We start from the raw sequence: 19,567 nt of genomic DNA on the forward strand, positions 1-19,567 counted from the left end.
CCCGTCTTGCAGCGGCGTCCTCCACGGAGACGAAGGCGTCTGAGCCGACTGGCACACAGCCGGCGGGGGAAGCCAACGACCGGGTGTAGAGAGGCTCGCCAACCCGGTCAAAAAATCCATTCAAGAGCCGCCAACCGGGGTCCTGTTCCTTCTCGTGGTTACATTATGGTCAGCAAAAAGGGGACCCGTCATGATCCACGCCATGATAGACTCTGGAGCTACCAACAATTTCATTGATAGAGAGTATGCCGACTCTCTGGGATTACAATATCATGATTTCAAGAATGCCCGTGTGGTGCAAGCCATAGACGGCCGCCCCCTCAAGACGGGCCCCGTAAGTCAATGGTCGGAACCCACCAGGATGTGGATAAGAGAACATATGGAAGAGATTTCCTTCTTTGTTACCGAGGTTCCCCATTTCCCTGTGATTTTGGGAATTCCATGGCTGACTCTCCACGACCCTAACATCTCCTGGTCCAACAGAGAACTGCAGTTTGCTTCACCGTACTGCCAAAACCATTGCCTCGTAGCCAAGGTATGCCATGCCACAGACACCGAGCCCATCATCACCTTGCCAAAGAAGTACTCCGAGTATTGGGATGTATTCAATGAGAAAGAAGCCGAGAAATTACCCCCACATAGACCTTATGACTGTGCCATTGACTTGGTGGAGGGGGCCCCGATCCCGCGAGGGCATCTCTACTCCCTGACTGAACCAGAGCAAGAAGCTCTCAGGGAATTCCTAGAGACAAACCTTCGCAAGGGATTCATCAGACCCTCTCAATCCCCAGCCGCCTCTCCAGTGATGTTTGTGAAGAAGAAGTCAGGGGAACTACGCTTGGTGGTGGACTACAGAGCATTGAACAATATCACCAAGCGGAACAGCTATCCCCTGCCCTTAATCTCGGATCTACTGGATCGGCTTCGAGGAGCCAAGGTTTACACCAAGCTGGATCTTCGGGGGGCTTACAACTTAGTTCGCATCAGGGAAGGGGACGAGTGGAAGACCGCCTTCCAGACCAAATTCGGATTATTCGAGTCCCGAGTTATGAATTTCGGTTTATGCGGAGCCCCCGCAACGTTCCAGCATTTTGTCAATGACATTTTTCAGGACTATCTGGACAGGTTCTTGATAATCTACCTGGACGATTTTTTGGTGTTTTCTAGATCACAATCAGAACATGAGAACCACGTCAAAATGGTGTTACAACGATTGCGGGAACATGGACTTTATGCCAAACTGGAAAAATGCGCCTTTGATCTACAAGAGGTAGATTTCCTTGGTTACCGCATCTCGCCTTTAGGGCTCTCCATGGATCCAGCCAAGGTTTCAGCAGTATTGGAATGGCGGGCGCCAACTAACAAGAAAGAGGTGCAGCGTTTCTTGGGGTTCGCGAACTATTACCGCAAGTTCATTCCAGATTTTGCCCACTGGTCTGACCCAATCACTAGCTGCATCCGTGGAAAACAGCCCTTCCGCTGGACTGATCAAGCAGAGAAAGGGTTCCAGCAACTAAAGAAATTATTCACGTCCCAGCCAATTCTACAGCACCCAGATCCTGGAACCCCTTTTGTTGTGCAAGCGGACGCCTCGGATGTGGCAATTGGGGCTGTACTCTTACAACCGGTGGGAGACCACCTTCATCCCTGTGCCTTTTACTCCCGTCAACTAACCACACCAGAGAAAAATTATACCATTTGGGAAAAAGAATTACTGGCCATAAAGGCAGCTTTTGAAACTTGGAGACATTGGCTAGAAGGGGCCAAATTTCCCATTGAAGTCCACACTGATCATCGTAATCTAGAACACCTAAGAACTGCCCGCAAACTAAATCAAAGGCAGCAACGTTGGGCTTTATTCTTTGAACGTTTCAACTTCCAGATCCATTATGTGACCCCAGCCCAAACCAAGCAAGCAGACGCCCTGTCACGTAAACCGGAATACGCTGCAGGACGCAAGGAGACCTTTGAATCCCAACTGCTACAACCCGAGAACTTTGCCACGCTCACGGTGGGGAACACCAAATCCATTCCCATTGGTTCAACTTCCCCTACTCCAGGACCCATCTGTGCTCAAGAAATCAGGGCTAGTCAGCAAGCAGATGCCTGGGCGCAGGACCAACTTCGCCAAGGTCTGCATTTTCCCTTTTCGCTTAAGGATGGGCTGCTCTGCTATAGAAATCATGTTTATATTCCACCCGGACCGGGCAGGGAAAAAGCGCTTCGTCTGTGTCATGACTGCAAACCAGCAGGACACTTCGGACTATTTAAAACTATGCATTTGATCCTAAGGGATTTTTGGTGGCCCAAGATCCGCAAGGATGTAGAAAAATATGTCAACACCTGCCCAGTATGCCAGCGCTCCAAGATACGAAGGGAAAAGCCCTCAGGGCTTTTACACCCCCTTCCTACCCCATCTCGCCCATGGGAAATAATTTCCGCGGATTTCATCACTGACCTACCACCTTCCTGTGGATTCACCACGATCTTAGTGGTGGTGGACCTTTTCACCAAGTTAGGCCATTTCATTCCCTGCGAAGGCCTCCCCACGGCCAAAGAAACTGCGGATCTATTTCTTCAGCATGTTTTCAGACTACATGGATTGCCCAAGAGTTTAGTCACAGACCGTGGATCTCAATTCACCTCTCGTTTTTGGAAGGCACTACAAAAACTACTGGGCATAGACTCTCGCTTATCTTCAGCTCATCATCCCCAAACAGATGGGCAAACGGAGCGCACCAATGCCACTTTGGAGCAGTATCTTCGCTGTTATGTAAACTACCAACAGGACAATTGGGCTTCTCTGTTACCACTGTCTGAGTTTGCCTACAATAATGGAGTTCAAGCTTCTACAAAAGAAACGCCGTTCTTTGCAAACTACGGCTTTCATCCACGTTTCTTTCCCCCTGTCATTGAAACTTCAGAAGTTCCCGCAGCAGAGGATTGGCTGCAGGAACTCACAGCGGTGCAACAACTTTTGCTCCAGCAACTGGACCAAGCCAAGGAGGACTATAAACGCCACGCTGACAAACACCGCCAGCCGGGCCCCGAAATCAAGGTAGGAGATCGGGTTTTTCTGTCCACTCGCTTTCTGCCCTCCCACCGCCCATGCCGGAAGTTAGATGCCCGCTTCATTGGCCCCTATCCAGTGGTGGCGCAATTAAACCCCGTGACTTTCAAACTCCAACTTCCGCGTTCAATGCGCATTCACCCAGTGTTTCACCGTTCCCTGCTCCTTCCGGCGGATGGTGTGCGTCCTGATACAGACCAACCGGCCCCCCCTCCTGTTTTGATGAATGGGGAGGAGGAGTTCGAGGTTGAGGACATTTTGGATTCTCGCTTTCATCGCCGCCGCCTACAATATCTCATTGACTGGGTGGGTTTTGGCCCTGAGGAACGCTCTTGGGAAGACGCCTCCACAGTCCATGCTCCTGATCTAACCCGTCGCTTCCATCTGACCTATCCCACCAAACCGCGACCTCGCGCCTCGGGGAGAGGACCCCAGTTTGGGAGGGGCCCTGAGGAGGGGGATAGTGTGATGAACCATGGGCCTTGTAGTCCTGCTCAGGACATTGTAATCCCTGATGAAGATGAAAACTTGGGTTTTTTACCTTCCCAGTCTGAACTGGATTCCTCTCAGCCAGATCCTTCCCAGGCAGATCTGGAAACCTTGCACCTGCAAGAAAGTTGTGCCCCAGAAGTATGTCAAACAACCCCAGAGCCTACTTCTCCCGTGTTCTTGCGCCGGGAGTTTTGTAAACAACAGAGAAGTTTGGATTCAGCTTCGCGCAGGAGTGCGAGGATAGCAGCTAAGAATGTTGCCAATTAACATTGGTTCTCGTGAGAATCTTTAAGGAGTTTAACATCTGGTCTCAGAGTTTAGCTTTCGTTTCTGATTCCCAGAGAACCGCTTTGGTGAGAAAGTTGGACTCTATATAGGTGTTTTGCCCGCGTAGCAACTTCGCGGAGTCAATTCGTCAGCCTACGGAGCGAGTTGTGTCTGGACAGCGCGCTCCGATTCAAGCCTCGCTCTTGCTCAAGCCTTGCCTTGCTATCCAGCCTTCGCCTTGCTTCCCAGCCTTGTTTACCTGCGGACCTTGCCTTGTTTCCCAGGACCAATCCTTGCCTTGTTTCACGGATTTTACCAAGTTATTCCACGGACCTTGTTCTTGTTCTTAGTTACCTTGTTCCACGTTCAAGCCTTGTTTCAAGTATCAAGTTATTTCCTAGCCACGTTCAAGTTTTATGGACTAAAGGACCTTGTCATCTCCCCTCACTTTGCTTGGCAAAGTGAGTGTTTCGGTTATTGGATTACAACTTTGGACCTTAATATTTCATATTGGACATTAATTCCTTGGACTAATTTTGACCTTTCCTGAAAGGTCTGCTTCTGGACTATCTTTTACATTTGCTTTTACTAACTTTATATATTTCCTTAATAAAGATATTAGATAGATTCTGGCTTCTGCGTATGGTTATTGGTGCTCTGTAGCCTGGGTCGTGACAAGAGTACACACAAGCCAGAAGGTAGGGCAGGGAAAGGGAATAAATGAGTCAGCCAAAAAGGCGAATGAGAAGAAAGGGTTTTTTTGTTTAAAAAAAAATGGGGGGGGGGAGGAAGGAAGGTGCAGGGCAGAGTACAGAATCAAGAAGGTAAATAGGACTGGAGGGGGGTTGAATTCTCCCCATGGGGACTCAGGGGATTTAGACTATCCCCTCCCCTTCACTAATACTCCCCCCAAACAAAGGTAAAAAATATTTGAACAAACACCCTCAAAATGCCCTTTCACAACCCCCCCCCATGCACACCCACCCTCACTTCCCTAGCAAAATAGTAAAAAGAAGGGCTGCAATATATTCAACATTGAAATTGAATCCAAAAGCAATCCTAAGCCGCAACGGCACTGAGATAGAACACGGAGCTAGCTAGAACACAATCTCTCTCTCAGAAGCCAGGATGCCACAGAAAAATGGAAGAGCTTGCTCTGGTATATATAAACCAGATTGGCAAAAAGGCATGTGATCCACTTTCTTGCTCTGATTGGCTCTGACAAGGCTGGGGGGACTGCCCCGGTGTGGGGTTGCTGCCACGGTGCTCTCAAAAGCATCCAAAAGCAGCTGTTTTTGGCAGCCACGTGGTCCTTTTTGTCTGAGCCCCGCCACCTGTTCCATTTCTGGGGATTCAGTTACTGGATTTTCTTAATCCCATTGTGAAAAATGGCACTGTGCACACCCCTGCTTGATAGTAAACAAAGCTGATTAGATCCAAATGTGAGGACAATTTAGCAGGCCTCAGAAAGGATGGAATTGTATGTTTTAATGATGGTGGGATTTTCTAAATGAAAAGATCATTTGTAGCACCATCCATAAAAAGAAGAGAAGGCCTTCTGTACATCTTGAAAATATGGTGAGATTCATTCATAAAGGTGCATCGATTGCAGTTACTATGCTCTTTTTGCTTGTTTAACATAGTTACCTCCCATCAAAAGTTCAGTTTTATCATGAATAAAGAGTTCTTTTGCCATTTAGGAAACAAAGAGAAAGGGTTGTCTGTTGTGAGTAGAGGTCCATCTCTTTTCTTGTTGTTTTTGAGAAGCTTTGTTGACTTGAATTGGTTGATTATAACTGATTTCTGGACAATTTTAGCTGATAATAAAATGCTGACTTCATAGTCTCTATATATTTAAAGAAAGACTTAAATTAGTAATCTCTAGGTGGAAATATTAAAAGGAGAGGGGACAAGGTGCAGCCTTCCAATTGCAGGTGGTTTCCAAGAGCTATTTGTGTGGCCTCCATTGTCCAATGTTTTTCAGTTCTTTAAAAATGATCCCAAATTGTCTCTCGGGAGTAAAGCAATGTTTTAAGAAAAGGCCTAAAGTGTCATTAAATTTTCCCCAAAATAGTGAATACACCTCCATGCCCCTTAGAGTTTTGGGAGCAAAAATGAGGTTTTGGTGGAAACAGGTTAAGTTGGGTTGGAGCCCCCTAAACATTGTTTCCTTTAGTCTTCTAGTTTCCTGTGTGTGTAAACTGGCAACCCTCTATATTCACAGGATCATATGTGTCCTCAAAAGCCAGTCTGTAAAGTTAGGAGACCCTTTGGGACAGCTGCTGTTACTTCAAAAGACAGATAGAAAGAGGACAAAAATATAATTTTAAAGATGTTCATTCTTAGAGCAAGATTTCCCCAAGGCCTGCATGCAGGGATTTTGTATTAATTTTCTCTATACTGATTAAATTATGCAGAGGACTGTTTGCTAAAGGATTTTCTTTTAAACAAATCTTTTTGAAAAAAAAATAATTATAATGAAAATGGATCATTTTGCCATCCTAAAATTTGTGTTATAGAAATGTGATAGTGTTCTTTGTAAATATTTTACACCAATAGCTCAGATTGTCAGCAGATGACCAAACATCTAACCGCTTTGCTTTTTTGTGAAGATCAAAATTGGAACAAAGACTGTGCATTTGTCTCTGAATATTTTGTATGTAAAAGGACATTGAACAGACAAACAGAAAAACATATTAAAGAAACATAGGCATTTATATCATAGTCTGTCTGTTCAAATTAAAATACACGAGTACTACGGTGCATTCAAAATATTTTCAGTGGCCTGTCTGTTTTAATTTGAATGAACTATGGTTTGCAGCATCTGTTAAGGTCTATGTTTTCATTCATGTCTTGGCAGAGTGCTGCAGTCATCCCATCCAAGGCATTTACTTGGTACTTTAGAAATAATTAAAATAGTGTGAGGATTCATTAAATATTGCAAGTCCTAATACATTCAGAGATATCAGTAATCTTCATTGGAACTAACTTCTCAGCATGCATTATTAAGCCTTCTACTTCACAACACACATTTGTGTTTGATGCAGCATAAACATGCCAGCTAATGTTAGTCTTCTTTCAAATTGATCAGTAAATCTTAGCAGATGTAACATTGCATAAATTGGCATTAATGGGAGCTTCCCTTGAAATGCAAATAGCATTTGAATTATTGTTGTTAAAAATGGATCAAGGAAAGAAAGAGCTGCATTTGTTCTACCGTACTCATCTTCAGTCAGTAACCTAACAAGGGATGACTGACCAGGTGATCTCAGACACACATTGAATCGATAAGTCTATAGAACCTATCCAAAATGAAGTTCCATAATATGTCATTGTTCAAAATCTGGAGCATAGATCAAATTACCCTTAAATATAAGACAGTGGCATGTTCCTGGAGATTTCTAATACAGAACTGTAAGGCTAGGCTACACACAGAGGTTAACCTGTGCATGTGTTTATAAAACATAGGACTAGATGGATGTACAGTGTTCAGAAAAAAAATCAGAAAACTTTCTAACCTAGAATTGAAGAAATTGGTCAGGTTTGTTTATTTCTTTAATTCCTTCAGATTAGAAGGAAGAAATCTTATGAAGTTGTGTGGTAAGACTTGCCTCCTGCTTGGTTAAGAATAACACATGAAAGAGGGGTGATCAACTTTTATTTAGCAAGAGCTAGCCTCCTATGCTGCAACAGTGAAATTTAGTTCTGACTCGACATTTAGTAAATTATGTTAATTGTTGTGCAAGCAAGTGAATAAACCATATCAGCCAGCCCTTATTATCTGCTGAGATTTGGTTCTAGTACTCACCATGGATACCAAAATCCATAGGTGCTGGTCCCATTATATGCAATGGCACAGTAAAATTATTTCCCTTACATAAAATGGCAAAATTAAGGTTTGCTTTTTGAATTCTTTTAAAAAGCTTGTGGATGGTGGAATCCATGGATATAGAATCTATGCAAGGCCAACTGTCTTTTTTATATGGATAACTGGAAAAGACTTTAATATTTGGTAGAAAATAGAAAGACCACATTACCTGTGGATAAACTGATAAGAAAGCCAAAGCCTTGCATATGCAGGACCTAAGGACCATCGATGACTGGTGGTCTCATAAAGAGTGACCAAAATTCAAAGCCAACTTGATGACAATTAACAATGGCTTTGTCTAGCTTCAAGACCTTTTGCCTTTTTAGATGTGTTCTCATTTAAATTATGGATATTCCACTTTATTTGATTATTGAAATATGGATTTCTCACTTCATATCATAAGCTCTCAAGGCAGAATAAAACACAATAAATGTAATAAATTTAACTCATATTAAAATGTAAAAAATCCCATAAAGACACATTAAACAATTTGATAAGTTAAGATAGCCAACCTTATAGTAAACCGTTTAAAACATTTTTTCACATAGTGTATGCACAAATTCACAAACTGGATGCTGATTGTCTTCACCCAGCTGAAAATATCAATAAAAGTGGATAATAGCTATGCTAATTCTAAAATCAAGTCTCTGATTCTGATACATTTACATCAAAATAGATTGTCCAGTACTCAGTTGTGATTATATTGACTTAACACACAGAGTGACCTTCCTGTTAATGACATTTATTGTATGTATTATTTATTTTGTTTTTTGTTTTTAACATAATTGTGGGATAATGAAATTACCAGTACTCATGCACACACATAAACACTCACACCCTGTTCATTTCTGTTGGGCTTCAAACGAACACAGTGAGGTAGATGTTATATCCTCTTTATGCGAATTACTTTAATAAAATGATTCATTGTATGAATAAAATGAAAACAAATGATCCTTATCCAGGAAAGCAGCAGTCTTTCCCTCCTAGATCCAATGTGGCTGTCTGGTATCCACAGATCTGTGGCTTAAAAATATAACACCCTCGCCCCAAAATATACCCATCCCAAAGCTTGATATCTCCATTTCATTTAAGGAACACCATTTTACTACACCATAGTATATAATGGAACTTCAACATCCATGGAATTAGTAATCCGTGGCAAGTCCTGGAACCAAACTGAATTAGATACATACTGCACTGTTTTACTACTACTCAACATTCCTCCATGACTATTAATTTGGATCTGTTTAGAGTTAGGAATGAAATGAATGGTAGATCTGAGTGGCATCCAAATATAGATAGGACCCCACTACAAAACCTCTCTCCTCTCCCAGTGGTTTAATGTATAATGTATATAAGCTTGAGGGACAAAATAGAGCCCCAAGAGACTGCACAAGCCAGGGGAATGAACAGGAGTCCCACAGCACCACCTCTTTAGTTTTCTTGTCCAAAAAAAGGAAAAGAGCTACAGTCCCATCCCATCAAGACAGCCTGGAATTATGCTATATCTGGTGGTATTTTAAAAGAGAGAGAGAGAGGGAGGGAGGGAGGGAGGGAGGGAGGGAGGGAGAGAGAGAGAGAGAGAGAGAGAGAGAGAGAGAGAGAGAGAGAGAGAGAGAGAGAGATCCAGCAGAACCACCAAATATACTATCTTGTCAAGTTCCCTATGCAGGCCATACAGCAAAGCTGTCTCCGCCTGAGACCAGATTGAAATGGATCTTCTAGATAATATGCATCCAGAAAGCTCTTGAGTATCCAGTGATGTAAGTTAATACAGCCTTGACTGGTGTTAACTGAGGTCACTGACTACTCTGGAGCTTTCCCACACAGATCAATGTTGTTATTTTGTTCATGTTATATGTAATCTCATTTTTTTCAGTGTATTATATTATTGATAATGTTCAATCATCATTTAAACACCATGAGTTCTTTTTGCATGAGTTCATATCAACATGTCTCATGCATAATAGCACTCAATGCGTAATAGGTCTAGCATTGCTATTGCACCTGGAAAGTGTGGATGTGCTTAAGCTCATATTTTGACACAGAATAAATTCTTATTCAGAGCTAAAGAAAAAAAAATGTAATCTGTTTTTGGAGAATAAACCAGAACAATCATGGTTCACCAGCACAACTTGAAAGAGACATTTTTCTCTTTGGCTTATTTTGACATATGTATATGTAAAATATAATGGAAGTGTTTAAATTAATTGGCTGTTGTCATTGCTTGATTCTTTCACAGCACCTTGTGGAGGAAATCTAACAGGTTCATCAGGGTTTATTCTTTCACCAAACTTCCCTCATCCTTATCCCCATAGTAGAGACTGCGATTGGACAATCACTGTTAATAATGATTACGTGATATCTTTAGCATTTATCAGGTAAGTGGTCAATTGAATCAAATTTTAAAAACTAGCTGGATCTGAGATGCACCCTGTCAACCATGGTTAATGTGTGGCCTTGCATGTTATAATACATGTGTCTTTCAGAATTCCCTTTCCCACCCTGAGCATGGGGGTGGGGAAACGCTTTGCTCCCTCCCAGCAAAGGGAGAGACAAGTAGTCCCTACCGGGACTTCTTTTGAGTGGGGCCAGCCAGGGAAGGCTTCCCCCGCCCAGGTCAACAATATCTTACTCAAATGCATTCGTAGATGCCGGTGACAGAAAAATATTTGCATGTTACCCTAAAAATATTACTGGCTACCTCTTTTTTTTTTTTAAAGATAAGTATTAGTATGGCAACTATTCAAAACTCAGTTTACTTGTTTGGTTTTGTTATGTGTTTCCATGCCTACTCTTCTTCAGGGTGATAACACATGACAAATAGCCCAGACAACAAAATTAAAATATTTCACTGTTTTGTTTTGTTGTTTATTTTGTGGCTTCAATTCTAACTGCCCATAAATCAACAGCAAGCCAAATATATGCCTTAAAACAGAAACTGTTCCATCTAGAATATCCTATGTTGTTTTTAAACTACAGTTTAAGCAAATATCACATCTGTTTATTTCTTATTTGATTTCTTGGCTGCCCTTTAGGGTATGAATAAAGTGAAAGAATAATGCAATACCACCTCCCTCTGAAACACAAAGCAGTAATTAAAGCTAATGATTCTGTCTGGTCATTTAAGGGGAAAACAATTTCTGTATTTGACAATATTGATGTTAGACAGATTTGATTGGGAAAGCATCTCAAATACAGAGAGTTAGTGTGGAATAGCAGTTGGGGTTTTTGACTAGATTAGAATCTCCACCCAAACACATTGGGTGATCTTCGGCAAGTCACCTTCTTTCAAACTTCAAAGGAATGCAAGGAGAAATGTTGCCAAGAATATCCCATGATTGGGTTGTTCCAGTTTTGTGAAAAGTGAAGCACAAACCACAATTCTAGATATGAGGAATCTGTGCTGAAAAAGCACTCTCCTTGTGAGCAAAGAAGCATGCATCAAATATTGTTACCGAATACAGTCAGTACGCAGGTTACAGACATCTGACTTACAAATGACACATAGTTAAGAATGGGGATGAGACAACAGAAAGTGAGAGAAATTTACCCCTCATAAGGGAAATTCACTCCTGAAAGAGTTATCATGGAAAAAAGGGGTCTCCACTGAAGCTTTCTGACCAATCCTTGTTTTAACAACAAGCCAATTTTTTAAAATATCTACTTTTCACAGCGACAGAAAGTGAGGTGAAATCTTCTGAGGAGGGGCACAGATAGCAAAACTAACATTACAGGGGAGTTAACCCTTCCCTTTGCTATCCAAAGCTAATATCTATTTAAATGGAGTTACACCTAAAAATGTACCTGTTCCAACTTACAAATTCAACTTAAGAGCAAACCTAAAGAACCTGTCATGTTTGCAATCTGGAGACTGCCTGTAATGGGAATAACAAGACTAGAGACAAAGTTTGGGTTGAGGAAGGACCACTTTATTAAGCCTAAGTCCTCTTTCTTTATTAGTAGCCAAAAGGTGCAAATGGAGGAGAAGCCTGAAGCAGGTTCAGCTGAGGCCAGGTGCTTACCTTGGGAAATCCTCTGAGCCCTGAGGGCAGTTCAAACATTTGGGTTGCTGCCTGTTCACTTACTGGAAAGTGAGCCTCATGACTTCCTAGTTACAGCGAAATCCCAAAGGTTGCCTTAAAGGTATACCCCTTCCAAACCCCTCTAAGCCTGGGGAGGCTGTTCCAGAATCGTATCCTACATAAAAAGTGAAGCTAAACACAAAAGTCTTAACATCTACCCACCCGAAAACTTGCAGATGATACTATGTTTATAGGTGACTCTGTAACCAACTATTGAAATCAGATAAATATGACATAGATGAGAAAACCCTTGTAATTCCTCCCCATCCCCAACATGATCAAATAAGGCCACACTGCACTGAGTGCAGAATGGTTGATTGCATTCAGAACATGGAAGAGGCAAATGAGTGGGAGACCCCATCCTCATTGCATGCAGTATTTTTATATATGATGCCTTATCTTGGGGCAATGGATTTAAATTACAGAAAAGGAGATTGCACCTGAACATTAGGAAGAACTTCCTGACTGTAAGAGCTGTTCAGCAGTGGAAATCTCTGCCTTAGAGTATGGTGGAACTCCTTCCTTGGAAGCATTTAAAAAGAGGCTGGATGGCCATATCTCAGGGGCACTTTGATAGTGCTTTTCCTGCATGGCAAGGGGTTGGATTAGATAGACCATGTGGTCTCTTCCAACTCTGTGATTTTATGATTCTATGATCTCTGATAATGGAAGCCACCAAATAGGTTTCCTCACTGCAGCATCTCATTGCAGGAAAAATGTACAATATCAACATAGAAAGAACTAAGGCTGGTGCACCTATGTTTATTTCTATGGCGTTTATGGCTTTTAAGCAGGAGCAGCTAGATGATCCAGGTTCTATCTCTGCTGCCAATAAAAGCACTGCCCATGTGTTCAGTATGCTTGGCTGTCATCATAGAATTACAGAGTTCAAAGAAACCACAAGGACTATCCATTTCAACCTCCCTGCCATGCAGGAATACACAAGAAAATAATTCCAGACAGATGGAATTCCAGCCTCTCTTTAAAAACGTTCAAAGAAAGAGACCACCAAATTCCAAGGCAGCATATTCCACTGATAAACAAAATTTACCATCAGGAAATTATTCCTAATGTTTAAGTGCTACTGCACTGTATTTATTTTGCAGACAATCACACTCAGCACACTGAAGTGAAAGGTCTGGAAAGTCTAAGAAATATTATCCCCAACACCTCCAACTTTTCATGGGCCAATATGTGGCCAAGCAGCAAAAAGTTATTAATGAGGAAGAAGACACAAGCTAGGAGAAGATGCATCAACTAGCTATTGCCTAGGTCTATAAAGAAGGGCAATATTCCATCTCCTCTCCACCCAACCAACTAATATCGGTTTATCTTTGTATTTTGAATTTAGTTTGGAGCAACTAAAGTATACTTGAGTGTAACTGGAACAGGTGGGAGTAAGAGAAACCAGGACATTTAAAAAATAGCCGATGAAGTGTGGCAACAGAAATTTAATTGAGGATTGTCCCTGCCAAATTAGGGTAATTCAGGGGTATGTGATCTTTACAATTGACTGATTTACACATGAATAATACAGGATTACAACTATAATCTTGCCAGTTTCATAATTTAAACTAGGAATACATGGAGTTGTAGCATCATGCAACCAAGCCCATAAAGGTTGTCTGATGTATAGGATAATCAATATGGGGTAATATGTTGTTGACCCGTAACTAAAATCCAAGAGATTTTACAGCTTTTACAGGACATGAGATTTAATGGAAATGTCAGAGGCATATTAAGAACCATTTTTGTAAGCCATATATTTGCATTCTAATAAGGCTCAGGTGAGTAGGTGCTATCCTGGATATTAAATGGTGTTTGTTCAAATCCTCTATCACAATTCAGTGCCTTAAATTATGTCAGAGAGTTAAAAAAGCAAATATATTGTTCATACTATAATGAATATTATATAAGAATATTTGTGAATGTGAATGCAAACAAGAACCTTACAGGAAATCAAGTACATGTAAACACAGTGCTAAAATATGCACAGAAGTATGGTAATCCACAAAAAATGTTTTACATTGTCATGTATTTTTTCCAACAAAAACATGCTTTTGACTTGTAATTGATAAAAAGAAAGTCTACTGTAAAACTATGTTTATATCAATCGTCTATCAATCATTTAACTATCTATTAAAATAATAATGGTTTTAGGAGCTAGCAGGCTTTTCTTGGTATATACATTGGTTAATTATAGTATTATCTGACATTTGTCTTGTTTTAAATACTTTTCCAGCTTCAGTATAGAACCAAACTATGACTTTCTCTATATCTACGATGGGCCAGATAGTAATAGTGCACTGATTGGGAGCTTTCAAGATAGCAAGCTACCAGAAAGGATAGAAAGTAGTTCAAACTCAATGCACCTGGCATTTCGAAGTGATGGATCTGTTAGTTTTACTGGTTTCCATCTGGAGTATAAAGGTAAATGCTTTGGACATCTTGCATAGCTTGAACATCATCATCATCATCATTGCATCCAACACAGCTTCTTAAAGTTTCTGCATGAAGTCAAGGTTTCTATCATTTTGTTCATTTTGTTATAATACTCTATTTTGCCTGAGTGGAAGCTATTGTCTTGTCACATGGTATAAAATAACATGGAGATTCTTAATCTTAATAAACCATATGGCTTTAATCTAATAATAAACATGCCAGGGATGTGTCATTCTGATCTAAAGGAAAGCCTGATATAACTGAATGTCATCTTGGGCAAAAAAAAAAATTATATTGATAGAAAAAGGAGATATAACAGTGAGAAATACCCAATGTTGTCCTTCACTTTTATTTAATTGCCCCTGTGGTGGAATAATTGTTGTTTGAACGGGAAAAAAATCAGATATTTAAGTATCTACCTAGAGTCTGAAAAAGTAACACAGATACACAAGGTTATCATATGTAGATAGCCCAGTGTGGCCTCACAAGCCCTCTCCCAGCCATCCATACCTATAGGAAGCATCTGGTTGTGTGCCCATAGCAGACATGAAATGATTACTTCATTTGCCAAAGACTGTAGTGTTCCATCAGAGGTCTTAGTGTATGCGACAATAATTTTGTATTTGGCTACAGAGACATAGCCAGGTGCTTCTGATATTCACCCTCTCACTGTCTTCCAGTCACAGATGGCCATGGGAGGAGGCTTCAGCAGCTCTATGGTATTTGTTAGGGCCCTTGGTAGTTGCGCAGGAAGGAAACTCTGCAGGAGCGAAAAACAGACATAGGATTGACTTAACTGTGTATAAGCCAACCCATATGGGTTTGGTCAAATCTGTAGTCACTAGGAGGCATACAATTAATCTCTCAATGCCTGTTATAAACTGGAATGCAGCTTTAAGTGGCTGTGAATGAAGGATGGGGAAGCAAACTTCTTTCATATAATTCTACTTCTAATTAAAACCAGTTCTGTAGTTGCTTTTCTCTTCTTACTGGAAAAGAAACAAGGACCCTTTGATTTGGAAAATATTGTAGGGTCCTGTAATTTTAACTGGGAAAGTAGCATGAAAGCAAGTTTAAGCACTCCATCCTGACTGCTCTGATTAGATTTGGAGAGACATTCAATGAGATTTCAATAAAAATAAAAAAGATTCAATAAAGAATAGGGAATAATAACAGGTGTTGATTATGATAATAGACATTTGGTGATTAGAAAGAAGCACAATTATTCACCAAGGTTTAACTAGTTTGCAGAAACTCTTAGAGATGGGCTACTAAAGATACATTACAATATCAATCAGTAATTCATTATGGTCACAGATCAACATAAAAGAAAACAATTATTACCCTAAGGTATATAAAATGAGGCAGGATAAATACAATGAACATATACATTTCACATGTTACCATCACCATCAAGTAAATTGTGACACTCTGTGTTTCCCAATTATTTTTACATAATATCCAGCCCCATGTATCTACCGGAATACTTTTAAAAAGGCTCTTTACAGTCATTTTTGCTGATATGCCAATTATCTATGAATTACAATTACAATCACACTAAATGGTCCTATCTATAAACTGCGTGTTAAGAGTAAAATTACCTTAGCAGATAGGTAGAAAAATCCATATAACGAGTTTTTCCCCCCAATTGTAGCCAAACTTCGTGAGTCCTGCTTCGATCCTGGGAACATAATGAATGGCACAAGACTTGGAATGGATTATAAATTGGGGTCAACAGTCACATATTATTGTGATGCTGGCTACATTCTTCAAGGTTACTCTACACTCACATGTATCATGGGAGATGATGGAAGACCTGGATGGAACAGAGCTTTACCAAGCTGCCATGGTAAGACTTGGGGAGAGGGTAACATTATGATTTGTGGGAGGAAGCAAACGGTGTTGCATTGATTTTTTAATGACTGCATTTCTTCTTATAGTAAGTGGGATTCATTTTCTTTCCATGGGGTCTTGCTTTTTCCCTCACTATCTTATTACAGGCTGTGAGTGAGAGACCAGCACATCCATTCAGTTCTTTCCATTCCAAGGAGTAATATGCAAAACACCATGATAAAAGCTAGATAAATTAGTTAAACTTCATGTTTTGTGCTATAGCGATCTATCCCTAATATTTCCAAGTTAATTGTGCCTCTTGTATTGAATTTTCTGTTAAACAAGAAATGCCCAAAGACATATCTACCTACAAAATGAATGTTTGCAACAGTTTTGTTATTAGGAGCTAGAAGTTTAGAATGCCCCTCCTTCCTTGGCCAGTTCTCTGCCTTCCTTTCAAAGCATCAGTGCTTGGTTTGTATGTTTTGTCTGCCACTGTTCAGGGATTTTAAAAATGTTTAAAATATTACTAATGCAGAACTTCAATGAAGTAATGGGGTGGCTGTGCATATCTTAAAAGTGCAGACGTAGCTATTCTCTTGCTGCATTGGAGTCTTCCAGATGTATGTACTTCCCAGAAAGCCCTTTAGAAATTTTCACATCTTGAGCTACCATTGCTCCTGCCTGCTAAGCAAGTTTATTTTCATTCAGTTTTTTGTTTGTTTGATTACCGTAGCTGCCTTTCATGATAAAGAAGTCTCTTTCTTTCTTTCTTTTGAAAAAAAAAACTATGTTGCTTTCAGATGCTTTTCCAAAGTGTTCTGAAGAGTTTATTAGAAGAAATGAGCACTCCTGACATTAAGCATAGCCTGTCCACTCCATGATTTTGGGATTCTAATTCTAAAAAGCATTTGTACAACAATGATCTGTAGCTCATAATTTTGGAATAAAAACAAAGGTTTAAAGGTTATATTTCAGAAGTAATGTGTAAAAACAGTGCATCACCTGGTGTTAGAAGCAATGTGTTCTAGATCCTTTCTGTAATGCAAATATGTTTTAATCAATGGTAAATTGTGTAAAAATGCATTCATTGGGAAAGCATATGTGATTTCACCCAAAATATTTGGGAATATATTTGCACACAAAATACTTACATTTCTTCAGTATCTTGTAACATGATACTGAAGAAATGACTATCCCATTGAGTTTCTGGGAAATAATATGAATAAGTCTGGTGGATTTTCATATCCCTAGGCTGAATAATCTGTACATTGTGTTACATGAATGTACATTGCATGATCTGTACAATTATCCCAAAATATTCAAACATTATTTTTTACATTGCATGAGTATTTGTTTAAATTCAGTGTTTTTTAATTAAGCTAATGGAAGATAGAAGGAAAGCTATACAACATTTCTTCAGTGAATTTCTGTATTAGGTCCTATTTGCTTTTGGCTATTATTTCAGGTACCCTTGAAGCCTCTCTAAATGTAGATGTGGGATGTGAACCAGGTACACAACCTAATTATAATATGAATAAATTCAAAGATAAATCAGGCTAATACACCAAACCATTTTGGTATTTGATGATACTGTTACAAAGTACAACATAAAAAGTAGAATACGTGCTGATTAAACTTTTCATAAGACAAAAGATCATAAGTATTCTTTGGTCAATTTGACAAGTGTACTTCCTTCTGACAGTATTACATAAGATTTACCTTTCATGTAACTGATATCTATCGTTTACAAGCTAGCACTTTATTGCTCACATAGCAGAAAGCTATTTCATGGTGAGAAGAATTCCAATAATAACTATAGTCAAATTTCAGAACAAAAGCAAAAGCTCTTCTTCTTCTTCTTCTTCTTCTCCTCCTCCTCCTCCTCCTTCTTCTAATTTAAGGTTTTGTGTATGATGGGGAGATATCACCTATGACCACTGAGTAAAAAAGGAGTTACAAGCAATGTATTAAACTTAAGAACATTTAAAGCATTAATCAAACTTGCTCTATACTAGACTCATAAAGAATACACATTTACATATATCGTTAAACTGAACATAGTCACTCGTTAGGAGGAAAGCATAGTAAAAAGCATGTACGCAAGAGCAACTCAGAAAAGACAATTGAGACAATCCAGTCAAGATACTGGTTGATCTGGGAAGATTTCTGAATTGTGGTTCACATCTGGAATGAGAAAATAGTTTGTGCAATTGACATGATTATTCCCCAGTGAGGCACTTGTTAGAACATAGAGGTTCAGTCCCGTCAGGCACTTGGGAAGAGGCCCCGCCTCCTCCTCTAGCCCTGCCCCCTGTGTCCTGGCAGGCACCACAGGACGAGAATAGAAGCTCAGCCCTGCCTCAGAGCTCATAACTCCGCCCATTCCAGCCCTGGCTGCCCATTTGTGGCCCCGCCCACTTCCCCTCATAGCCCTGCATCTTGGACTAGGGTAGAGGCTCAGCCCTGCCCTCTTGAGCAGGAGCCACGCCCACCCCCTCAAAGCCACACCCCCCTTTCCAGAGGGTGCTGAGTCATATTTTTTTCTGGAGAGGGGGCGGCAGGCCAAATAAGTTTGAGAACCACTGATCTAAATCATATTTACATACATAATTCTGTTTTTCAGTATTAAATTATTTAAAAATATTCCATTTTTCCCTAGCACCTTGTGGAAGTCGTTCTACAGGTTCTGAAGGCACAGTTTTATCCCCAAACTACCCTAAAAACTACAGCATAGGACACAACTGCATTTACTCTATTGCAGTACCGAAGGAATTTGGTGAGTAGTATTTGTTTTATTCACAAGTATTTTACTAACTTGACAGTTAATGGTTTCATAGTGTTACTTGGATCTGGTATTTATTTTAATAAGTATATATAATGTATTTGAAACTGATATTACAAACTATGAATGCTATTTTCATGTTCAAACACCAGTTTGCTATTCTGTTTTGCTTTTTAGTCGTGCACTTCAATATAACAGTATATTGGATAAGATTTTCAAAAGATCTTGAAAATCTTTCAGCTGAAAATGGTTTATTCCATGCTGTTTTATTTTATACTTAATCTATTGAGGAAACTGCACACTGTTGGTGGGAAGTTCACCATTTACATGCCAACAAATCCAATGGATGTTAGTGGGACATCTCCTTTGGACATCTTGTTTATTTGTTGTGGAACATACTCCTTTAATTATTCCTTTGTTTTTGATACCACATGGTATAAAATCACAGAAAACATGTATAGTGTTCATTTTGAGCATACTGGGGTCACACTAACTAGCTAAGAACAATCAGTGTTTATGTTTGCTTGGTCAAACACATTAGAACATTTTGTTTATACATACTTATGAAACAATAAGTGAAGTAACTTTTTCATGTTTTACTTTGTAGTAACAAGGAAAATACAGGCTGTATTTTAAAAGTGTACCCCCCCCCCCCCAATAACAGATGAACTTCAGTGTGTGGAGATTAGGGGAATGTTTCAAGAACTGACAATTACTGTTCAATT

At 40.0% G+C, this 19,567-nt stretch overlaps 1 protein-coding gene across 8 annotated transcripts in view; it reads left to right on the top strand.

Annotated features, from left to right (window-relative positions):
• csmd3 (CUB and Sushi multiple domains 3) overlaps positions 1 to 19,567 on the top strand; it is a 709,139-nt gene that overhangs the window by 525,945 nt on the left and 163,627 nt on the right. For all 8 annotated transcript variants that reach the window (XR_010005888.1, XM_062980075.1, XM_062980076.1 and 5 more), the window contains 4 exons: positions 9,940 to 10,078; positions 14,025 to 14,212; positions 15,879 to 16,073; positions 18,720 to 18,836. Coding sequence is in view for 7 of the 8 variants with exons in the window: in XM_062980075.1 (XP_062836145.1) it covers positions 9,940 to 10,078; positions 14,025 to 14,212; positions 15,879 to 16,073; positions 18,720 to 18,836 (639 nt within the window). In the remaining variant the exon portion in view is untranslated. The remainder of the gene's footprint in view (positions 1 to 9,939; positions 10,079 to 14,024; positions 14,213 to 15,878; positions 16,074 to 18,719; positions 18,837 to 19,567) is intronic.

The sequence above is a fragment of the Anolis carolinensis genome, chromosome 4 (assembly GCF_035594765.1).
Source record: "Anolis carolinensis isolate JA03-04 chromosome 4, rAnoCar3.1.pri, whole genome shotgun sequence".
NCBI lineage: Eukaryota > Metazoa > Chordata > Lepidosauria > Squamata > Dactyloidae > Anolis > Anolis carolinensis.